The sequence below is a fragment of the Pezoporus wallicus genome, unplaced genomic scaffold (assembly GCF_028554395.1).
Source record: "Pezoporus wallicus isolate ANWC-B61680 ecotype Strahan unplaced genomic scaffold, APGP_CSIRO_Pwel_v1 contig_2870, whole genome shotgun sequence".
In the NCBI taxonomy this organism is placed as follows: domain Eukaryota; kingdom Metazoa; phylum Chordata; class Aves; order Psittaciformes; family Psittacidae; genus Pezoporus; species Pezoporus wallicus.
Window position 1 is genome coordinate 220364 of NW_026636990.1, and position 10942 is coordinate 231305.

The window sequence follows — 10942 nt, forward strand, 5'->3', positions numbered from 1 at the left end:
AAGTTTCCTTGGACTGTCACAAACCCCAGTGGAAACCACACTAAGACATGCCAAACTGGACATTGTGGTGCCTGTCAAGTTATCAGTCCTACTTGTAAAACTCCTATTTTCAGCAGACACAACAAAACCAGGAAATATTTACCAACTTCGCAGGTGTCAGGAAATACTTTCAAAGCACTGCTATGACCTGACAGTCCATTTAAACAGATAGCAAGCATGTACAGAGGTGATAATAAATATATTTTAATTTAAAATACATACCGTGGTGGTTTTGGTCTAATACATGTATCCTAGCAGATCAGAGTGGCAAATTTATATTGTTAATCACAGACTGGTGATTAGGCCACGATACATCTCACAATGCTTGTTTGAATGCATTTATGTAATGAAATTGTAGGTTAAAGTATGTTAAACATGTTTTGTGGTTGAAGCTGATAAAGGTTTTTTTCATTAAAAGTTGGTCTACACTAGAAATATATTTATTACATATTGTTATTTTAATAATGGAATACATGTGTTTCAGACTTTTCTGTGTACTTCAGACGTCACTCTGAAATATATGATGGTATATTGTCTGAAATGTAATGGGGACTGCAACATCCTATAATACAGGCTATAATAGAAGCTATAATATTGCATTACCACATATCTGTTATTATTGTCACTTCATATTAAATATAAAATAAGAGGCAGTTCGTGTATTACTAGTTTACTGTTTAGTAGTTGAGAAAAGTCTACCTACTAGAAAAAAGGCCTGTTTGCCAAACACATTTATACTGGAAATAATATATAACCTCCCCAAAACAAATCTGGAAACTAGATGATAGGAGCACTTTGCATGATGGACCATCTTAAAGGTCTTTTCCAACCTATTCTATGATTCCATGATCATTTGCGTTATTTCTTCTACCAGTGTAGTCCCATTGCCACTAGCAGCAACAGGTGGACATTTCAAAGGATAAAATTTGATTATGAGTTCATCCTGGAACCTCCATCGAAAACAATTTTACTGGCTTCCCTCTCCTCCTTCTACTTTCTCCTGTCTTGTCAGGTGTGGATCCACAGGTTATATGATAAATCAAGCAGTGCCAAGGAGCACCAGTCACTGCCCCAGGGCTAAATGGTCCCTGGCATGGTGGTGGCTGGCCCAGCAAGACTCCCAAACTCTTCCTGTATTTGGGTTGACCAGGAAGGGGTTTGTCCCCAGTAGGCAGCCTGGATCCAGCCACCTTGTTTTGGAGGTCATGTTTGGTATGGACACAAACTATTCTTAACATGGGCCACTACTCAGCTTCGGCAATGGAGAACGGTGCCCAGCAAATTCCCTGAAACGGATGCAGCCATTGAGAAAAGGTTTCTGTGGAAGAGTGCCTACTCTGCATGCACCATGGCTGTGCCATCACCAGCAGTCTTACTCTGTCATTAATGGATAGGAAAAATAGACAGCAATGCTTTCAGGGTTTGTTTTTTTTTATTGAACAATGATAATCATACAATTTTTTTTAATCAACCAGCTTATTACATATACATTCAAGAACTTGTAATGTCATTTATGACACTGTTGCAAAATAATAATAATGTATGCAAATATTTACTACATTCTTTAAATAATTCTCTTCAGTCTGCTGAAGGACCATGGGTTTGATCCTGCTCTCACTGAAACCAAGAAAAATTGCTTTTGATAACAGTAGGTCAGAATCAATATGCTTGCTTGTAAATAGCCCAAGATAATATTGCTCCCTCTCAGACCTAACCATTCAGTCCACATTTAAATCTGGTATATGCTAGTTTAACGTTTTTGTTTATGTGTGTCCAGTTATCACCGTAAGAGAGCCTTCACTGATATGCTGACATTTGGGTGTCTACTACTGTCACCATTCTCTTGTTCTAGAGCACTTTTCAGCACTGCTTTCCCATGTGAGAGAAGCCTGCATCCGCTAATGCTGGCTTTGAATCAGGATTTGGACTCTCTAAAGGCATTGGAGTTTCTTTTGTTCATAGATTTAAAAGCATGTTTTCAGATCCTGCACCAAACTTTGACTGAGGTACTGCATACTCCTTCTTTCACTGAATTCACTGTCAAAGCTCACATTGATTTCAAAGGAATACTCAATTCAAAACACATTTCCAATGAGTGCTCTGCATTCCTGAACTCAGGCAATCCAGCTCCACGCTAACACAGCTACGTCAATTTCCATTATCTGTTGTTCCCAGACATACTAGCAAACCCGTCTCAGTGTGGATTATTTTGTGGAACAAATATATTGCCCAGTCTGGACTGAATGAGGGACTGTCAGTTCCTGCAACACTCTTAATATATATGAATTATTCTCCTGGCTGAAATGGGACTGCTTGCTCATGCAAGTAAGAAACTAAGTACTATAGGCTGTGGTGGCGCTACTACCACTTTGTGAAGGTCCAAGCCTTCCCTGCACTGAACCAGATGAACTCCCTGTGAGTGGCAGATGGGCTGCAGCCAGCAATGAAGATGGAAATTATAAAGGTTCATTTGCTGGGCTCTGGCATTGGACCCATTGTTCCCCATGAAATGCAGACATCACCTTAACACACCATAGTAGCTACTTTACAGAAACATATATATTTAAATAATGCTAAACAGCTTGTTTCTTTTCAGATCCCCATCTACAAATTGTAGAATTTACCAAGCTGCTGCTTCTCTGTACAGAATTTAACTTTAGAAATCCACCTAAATACAATATATGGCTGCAGTGTCTTGGTTAAATTATTCACAATGTACAAACTTAAATGCTGGGTGTTTTCTTACTGAAGAAAGATGTATTTATCTCTGAGGAATTGTCACCAAACTTCCAAAAACCAGAAAACGACTAATGACTAACACTGGTTTATTTAATTCACACTGTTGTGCTCTTATGCTATTATTATTCTTGTGATTCAGGGGCATTGTTTGCTATCCTGGGATTTGTTTATGTGAGTTTCTTTCACACTGGCTCCACACCAATAGTTTCACTCACTCAAACTGTCCACTGAATTCAATGAGAGCTCTCCCTGCCTCAGGCTGCAAAAGTTAGCCTCTGGCATTATTTAGATGAGGAGGGTTGAATTGTGTTGCTTTTTTTAAATATTACTGTACATTCAGGAATCCACAATACATTTCTGTTCAAATACTTATCGAAACAGATATTAAAAATCATATACACTGTACAGTCTATTTTTAAGTAAACATTTTTCTCATGGAAACAGAATAACAATTTGCCTTCAGAGGTTACATTTTCATATGCTATACATCTACTTTGTTCTTAAAGTGTGTTGTTGCATATTCAATAATCTGTGAGAAATGCATTCACTTGAAAGTCTTATGAGTGTGAGTAAATATCAGCGAGGATTTAGCCATTTCATTACCGGAGAGCGAATAGTTTTCTCCTTAACGAATTCCTCTTTTACAGAATTGCCATCCCCTGATGCCATGTCATTGTCTGAAAACATACAAACATAAAGGTGGATTTCATGAAAATGAGAGAATTAAAGTATTGTCCTAGAGCAATATCTCTGTTTTTTGGGAACACTTCAGACAAAAAATAGTTGACAAATCTTGCAGGAATCTCCCTGAATGCTCTCCAATAATCCAGCTGCAAAATTTCTGGCAAATTATGGCATAAGCCAGATGTGCTTTCCTGTAGTTTAAGCATAAGGTGGGTGATTTGAGTTCTGTTTCCAGTCTCACTACAACACTCCAGTATGACAAGGGACCAAGCGTTGCATCCTCAATAGCTACAGTAGTAAATTGAGCATGCCTGGAGCTATTCCCTGACTGAGGCCAGCTGGCATGGAATAGCCTAGTGCATGACACTAAACTCTCTCACTCTCCAAAAAAGGGTAAAAGATATCCAGTTTGCCCACTGGAAATGATCCCTGGCTGACACTGATTCCTGAGCTGTGGCTGAGGTTGTTTTGCAGAGCTGAGTAGACTGGGACAAAGCATGCCAGCCACTGCCCTACTGTTCAACCATGACTGTGGTCAAATTGCGACATACAGGAACATGCTCCGGCTATGTTAAATTTAGTAGGGTATATGTAGTTATAATGTCTTTATAAAACATAGAGGCCAGAAACTTGTATGTTTAAAATTCAGAGGTATTCACAGCTGGTTTAATTCACTGAGGATCTGTCCTAAGTGCTGTAGCTACCTCTAACCACTATTAAATGAAACTGTGTGTGACCATCCCATGCAGTACTACGCACGGGTCCCTGGTCTACCTCCAGTGATGGACCTCTGGGGACAGAAATCAGTGTGAAACCTTTACACTGGTAAAAAAATGGGGTCAGTATCTCACTCTGGCTGGGAGCAGACAAGTTGCTAAACATTGAGGCAGCAGAAGGTTTGTGAGCAAAGGCAAGAGGAGGACAGGGAAAGAGGAACTGATGAAAACAAGCTACTTAGAAAGATTTGGAATATAGGCTGGATACAAGAAATAAAAAGCAAGACAGAAGTATTTTTTCTTGTGATTTCATTACCCTTAGTAACAAAAGCTGGAAAAGGCAAAAGAGCACAATCATACAGAATATACAAAAAGTTCATAACTGATGCATCTCATGAAGTTGAAATCAAGATCATTTTAAATATGGCATGGTCATAAGCTGTAGAAATTTGCTTCTGTCCAACTAAATGGAGAGCAGGGGGAAAGATAAACCCTGTATTAAGGCAGCAAACTCTAGATAGCTTACTCTAACAGGAGAAAATTAAAATAAGGCATACAAACTGCAGTTGAAGAAGAAATAATATTTGAATACTTTGGGGTGAAATCCTAGTAAAGCTCCCAGTAGGTCTATGATTAAATCTTTGATATTTATTTAACATATTCATATTTACATTGATTGATAGTTTAAATTTAGAGTGAGCATTGTTCAGTTAAATATACCTCTGTAGAACCATGTGGAGAATAAAACGGGAAGAAATTTTAATCCCAGCTTTAAAGAAGTCTTTTCTGCTTCAAAAACTCTGCAGTTTTAATTCTGGAAAGTTCTGGTTTTAGGCTTCAGACATAATCTTACAGGTAAGAATTTATTCTAGAAATAATGTGATAAATTACTACAATAAAACATTTCATGAAACAGCCTACTGACATCTGGAAATGTATAAAGCTCTGGGATGTTATTTTTACCATATATTAGCTAACAGTAATAAAACTTAGTGAAATCCTATTCTGCACATAGCAGGTACATGCGCCACATCTCAAGTGACTAATGCAAACCCTGGCATAGCCTCCCATTGCACACAAGATGCCGTGCTCCTAGCGCATGCAACAGCTGTGAAGTATTTCACTCCTGTTGGGATTTCAGAATGTTTTTACCATGTGTCACAGCTTACCTAACTCTTGCCTTATGTTAGGGGAGCTGCCAATAAGAAACATAAATGTACCTTGTGCTGTTAAGCTGTTTGCACAGCTCCAGCAAAGTACACGACTCACACGCAGCGTACACAGCATGGCAGTAAATCATGTACAAGGTGATTTCTGCTAAAACTAACTGCCCAACAAAGTCCTACCTGTGTGTGAAACGATTTTTCGTCGATTTGGAGGCTTGGAAGCAGACAGTTGAAAAAACGGAAACTTCAGACACTTCCCAGTTACTCTGTCACAGATGCCAGAGGGACAGTTGCAGGTTTTCCTGCATTCCATGCCATAGGTACCGTAGGGACACTCTGGAAAAAAAGTAATATAGCAAAGCAGTCCTCAGTGATCCAAGTTAGCTGCTGTCTTAGTAGCTTGTCTGCTTATATCCTTAAAAGTGGAAAACCTTTGAGTGGAGATCAGCTAAACATTAATTGCAGGATTTCAGCAAGCCATCTGCTTATTACAAGTATTTGCAAGTTTTAACAAACCTTGACACACATTATATACACAATTTCTCTTCCTATAACTTACTTACAATGTGTTATTAGTAATCCTTCTGTGAAACACTTGTAATATTGAAATGTAAATTAAAGGCAATATGAGTATGTAAGTATATAGTCATAAAGGATTTGATTAAAGGATTAACATTGGATTTAGAAAAGAAAACTTCAGAAAGTTTCTGAATTCACTGTTTGGGAATGATACTGTGTGACTCATTTGACTGTCATGATTTAGAGCAGCAATTTATTGCTGGCATGGGCAGCCTGTGGCTGGGGCCACTGCTTATCTGCTCAGGGGAGACTGCTGCCCAACCCTGAGGAGCTATCCAGCAAATGCACCTTCCTCCTGGAGACGCTCCTGGAGAAGAACCTTCTCCTATCCGATGTCTTCTCATACAGCAAAAGTCTGACTTCCCACGGCAGACAGCAAAGAGCTCACCTACATCTCCAGCTTGAAAAGTGAGTATGCAGTAAAGGGATCACAGGCACTATGGCAGCTGCTGGTTATACCTGCATCTGGTCACCTGGTCATCTGCCCCAATTCAGATCTCCTGTCCCTGAGCATGCTCACAGTGGAGCACCAAAGGGCAGCTGTCAGGATGGGACAAAATGCTTTTTGAAAAATTAAGTCAGGTGCAGAGGATTTGCCCTATCCCATAGCTGACACATATTCTGCTGGACCACATAACTTCCCGGAGGGTTTAAAACTGGGGTCACAGCCCTTGACTTCCTCTACCTTGCTGTTGAACAGGGTATCTTCCCAGGACCATAGCTGAAGAGACGGAGACAAGGAAAATCCAGCTCCAATGAACTCTTTCCAAACCACCACACAAGAGATCATCACAAGAGAATTTTGAGATGTCCCAGGAGAAAGGTCCTTATGCCCAGGCTGTTCTTGCCAACCTGGGTACATGGTCACCTTAAATGGCAAGTCCTGGAGAGTTTCAAATTCAACTCCTAAGGGCAGATGCACGACCATTCAGGGCTGGACTAGGTTCCCACAAAACACTTGAGAGAAGATGACCGTGATAAGCAGAAATTATACCTCCTTTATCATATTCTTCCCCATCTTCAGCTCTGGGACCTCCTCAGCCAGACATGGTTTCTGAGCATATAACCCCACAACAGGGTTATCCTTCTGAGCTTGCCCAGTCTCCTTTTGAATCAGCGCAAATATTTAGTTTTGCCATGCAGCTATCTGAAAATCAGGCTAATGCCCAAAAATGAAATCAGTATTTTAGAATTCTCTGCATGTCCAGAGGTTATGCTTTTATAAATGAAGACGCTGGGAAATTGACTAATTCCCTTGTAGCAACTGCACGGTGAATTCCTCCAGCCTGGATCACTTCAATGAGCTTCCCCAGACTCCCCTTTCTGAGCAAGGACACTCTTTGATCTGCTGTTTGTCCACATAAGAAAAAAAAAACAAAGCCTTGCCGAAGTGAAACAGGTTGTGTGTGCACAATTCTCCCCGAGGGACAAACTGAGAGCACACACCACATGGAGCATCAATCTGCCTGCTGCAGGTGCTCAGCTGCTCAGCTCAGAGTGGTGGGATGCAATGCTGTGCACAGCAACATGGAAACAAGTCTGAGACAAAGCAGTTGGCTCCATGTGGAATAATCTGTCATTGATGCTGCTCTTCAGATTTGATAAAACCGAGATCTGAGTCAATTTTGTTGTTAGAAGGTTTTGTTCAGCAGAAGCAGCTCCTAGTGATCTAAGGGGGTGCAAGAGCAGGGTCTTTACTGTGACAGTTATACTGCAGGTTTAGAGGGTATTTAGTAATAAAAGTGCAGACCACCAGTATTTCTTAGTCTGGTTTGGCCAGTTATGGCATTGCTATTGATAATAATATGATTATTATATTATCAGTCTTGTAACACTAAAAGTGCTCAAGAAATTGCTCTGAAACTTATTCTGTCCATGCCTTACACATTTTAAAAATAAGAAACTGAAGAACAGAGAGTTCAGATCATTTTTTCACAACTTCAAAGTAAATGAGTCGCAGGAAACTGGAGACAGTAGAGCCATCCTGACCCTGTGAATTAGTACAAACATGGAAGTTATCAAAATGAGTGAGTGATATGGTATCATAGTGGATATAAAAAAATAATACTTGGCCTCATAATTTGCCTGATAAAATTCACATTCATACAGGAAGACATTGTACTATCTCAGACCTGACATGAAAAAATGAAAAAGAATTGGAAATTACATCAATAATAGTGCAAATAAATATATGGGGAATAGAAGCCTCAGATACAAATTTACAACTCTAAGTCAAGATACGGCTTTTTCACTGACTTGCTAGGAATAAGAAAGAAAATATTTTCCACAGAGCTTCCAAGATTCAGCTGCAGGGATTCAGATCTCATGTCTCTCAGTGTTTTTTTTTTTCCATTTGAAGTGGGCTATTGGAAAGAAATTCCTATGAGGACATTGAAAACTATATAATCATCCAAAAGAAATGTTAGAAGAATTATAGGCATACCTTTCACTGCAGTAACTTTCAATAAACTGAAGATCAGACAACTATCTCAGTCAAACACTTTTCTGGTGTGTGTACCAAAGATATGACATTTATATGCATAGATTTTGAGTCCTTAGAAATAAAAGTAGTATTTTGGGTCTCACTCTCAAACATGCACATAAATTTGTTTTTAAATACCAATGTAAATAAGTGTGTGCTATATGTGAGTCAGCCTAAATGACTTTTGCAGCATCTGGTCCTAAGTCATTACTTTAACTGAGGCTATTAATACTCCTGATATTTAACTGCCAAGACATCTTCACTTTTTAGGAAGTTATTCAAAGGCATATCTGTATCTGCTTACTGAAGTGGTACATGAACACAGGAAAACTCGCTGCATTTACATTTTGCAAAACCTTTTTTTAAAATGATTTATTTTAAAAAACTTTCATCCTATTTCTCTCATTTTTGCATGGAGCATGGATCACTCTTAAATGAAAAATGCTATTCTAGTCTATGACTAAAGAAATCAGCATGCAGCATACCTGGAATAAGCTGAGAGCAGTGGCTGGCTGCTCATCTCTCAGTCAGCTCCTGTTCTGTTATTCCCATCTTTCAGGCAGGAAGGTCTCTGCCTCCCCTGACAGCATCCCTAGGGTAGCTGAGCACCTCAAAGGCAGGACTGAATTAAACAAAACAATGTCCCCAGGCGCTCGGGGGTGCTGTTATCTCCATCTCTCAGACCCCAGAGAGAGTACCTGGTCCCGGCAGACAGTGCCCGAGGGAACCTCACCCCAGGGAGAGTGCAGCAGGAGCAGGGACCTCGTGACAAGGTTGGACTTGCAGGATTAAAGTCTTTGCAATTTATAGAAACCACCCACCAAATCAGTGGAAGGATCAGGACTAGTGCCTGCATCTCCCAAGTCCCAGTCAAAAATCTCATTTCCAAGCACACCCCATCCGTATTTCCTCACATATGTCCCCAAATCTAAACAATATTCTCAACATTAATAACCCTGTCCTCCTACATGTTAACACCTGTATTTTACACATTCTTCTTGGATAAGGGCTGAGCTGGAAAAATCCCATTTTAGACCTTTCAAGCAGGAGGCAAGCTCTACATGTAGGTTGCTGTCAAATTGCTAAGGTGGGTGCATGCAAAGTGAATATTGTTACCTTTGCAGATACCAAATTCATCACCAAAGTCATCCTCCTCAGTGTAAAACTGGCACTTCAGCCCAGGACCACACTTGACACCATCCATACCCGAGACCGTACGATAGCAAGTCTCCCCCAGAGCAGCTGCACACACTCTGCAACAGCCACAGTCATCCAGCACCGTTCTCTTACAGCGCAAGGTACTTTTGCATGCGTTACTGTCACAGGGTTCAGGACAATCTACTGCATATTTCGCACTCCAAGCAGTTCCAGCGTGCGCGGGCATCAGGAGGAGTGTGAGAAACAGGAAGCCCTTCATGTCTTGCAGGAGTAAATTCTCAGTTCCGAAGAGCAGGCTTTAATGCTAAGCCTGCTGGTGCCTTGTGCCGAGGGAAGCAGCAGTACAGAATCCAAGGTGGTAGCTGCACACATCAGCCTACAAGTTTATGAGCTTTATACAGTGTGTTGCCCACATGCTGCACCGTCGTCAGCTTCCTCAATCCGGCAGCGCTGCTCCTGCCAGCCTCCCTTGTTTCAGTTTATGAAATCCAGGATGACGGTTGGATTAGCACTCTGCTGCCATCCAGGAATTGAAAAGCCTGAGCTGATGTAATCTGTTATGTTTAGTTGGTTGTTTTGCATGAGGACTAAAAACTCTCTCACATCCGTCTCAAATGCTCAAGGACGTCTGCCAAAAGAAAAGAAAAAAAAACCCACAACACACAACTGAAGAAAAAAGAAACCGAGTAGGGTGCATTACCTTCCTGCAGGACAGGGATCTCTCTGACACGGGGCACACTGCTGACAGGACAGCTCTGCCTCACTAGCACAGCTCACTTGGCCAGAAGAAAATCACACTGAATCATCTCCCTGCTGGAAGAATAATCTTTAAAAGAATAAATCTTTGCTATCCCCTCTGAGAGGATGTGGACAGTTACGTTAAGGAACAAAGTGAGATTATGTAATTTAACAACCAAGCTCAGATGCTTCAGTAGTGTTTTTCCTGCCTGCATCGAAATGGTACTTTTTAATCAGTATTTAGGAGGAGATGAATTAAACATTTCACTCAACAGTTACTGCTAGAACTTGAAACAGGTCAGACAGAAACCAGCATTTTGTGGGGTCTTCTGCAGGAAGTTCAGGAGAATGATCAATGAGCTGCCCCAGCCTCACAACCAAAGGGGGAAATCCACATCCATCACCAGTACAGTCTGCACAGCCTCAACACAGATCCGGCGGAGCTCATTCTCCTCCACTTCTATCTGATCAAACTCTATGGGATGCCCTGATGTTGCTCTTCAATGACATTAGTGTAAATAAACAGAAAATAAGTCTCAATTTCCTCCATCCTCCTTTTAGATTTATTCATGCTGCTAGAGCCTTGACAAGAAACAGCAAACAACCAAAGAGTTCAATGTAACAGACGAACCACCGGAGAG

General features: G+C 40.7%; 1 protein-coding gene across 1 annotated transcript; it reads right to left on the bottom strand.

The window, feature by feature from the left end:
* Positions 1-1502: 1502 nt before the first annotated feature.
* On the bottom strand, positions 1503-10141 carry ESM1 (endothelial cell specific molecule 1). Its single transcript, XM_057402634.1, has 3 exons — positions 9522-10141; positions 5525-5680; positions 1503-3455 (listed from the first exon to the last, which is right to left on the bottom strand). Exons 1-3 carry the CDS (start codon positions 9820-9822, stop codon positions 3355-3357), a joined length of 558 nt encoding a protein of 185 aa, XP_057258617.1. The 5' UTR covers positions 9823-10141; the 3' UTR covers positions 1503-3354.
* Between the last annotated feature and the right edge of the window lie 801 nt (positions 10142-10942).

Excerpts from the sequence above, each read along its gene's own strand:
- ESM1 (XM_057402634.1), bottom strand. The coding sequence starts at position 9,822 with ATGAAGGGCTTCCTGTTTCTCACACTCCTCCTGATGCCCGCGCACGCT. Across the intron at positions 5,681-9,521 it reads TGAATTTGGTATCTGCAAAG|AGTGTCCCTACGGTACCTAT; the intron begins GTAACAATATTC and ends CTTTTTTTCCAG. Across the intron at positions 3,456-5,524 it reads AAAAATCGTTTCACACACAG|ACAATGACATGGCATCAGGG; the intron begins GTAGGACTTTGT and ends GTATGTTTTCAG.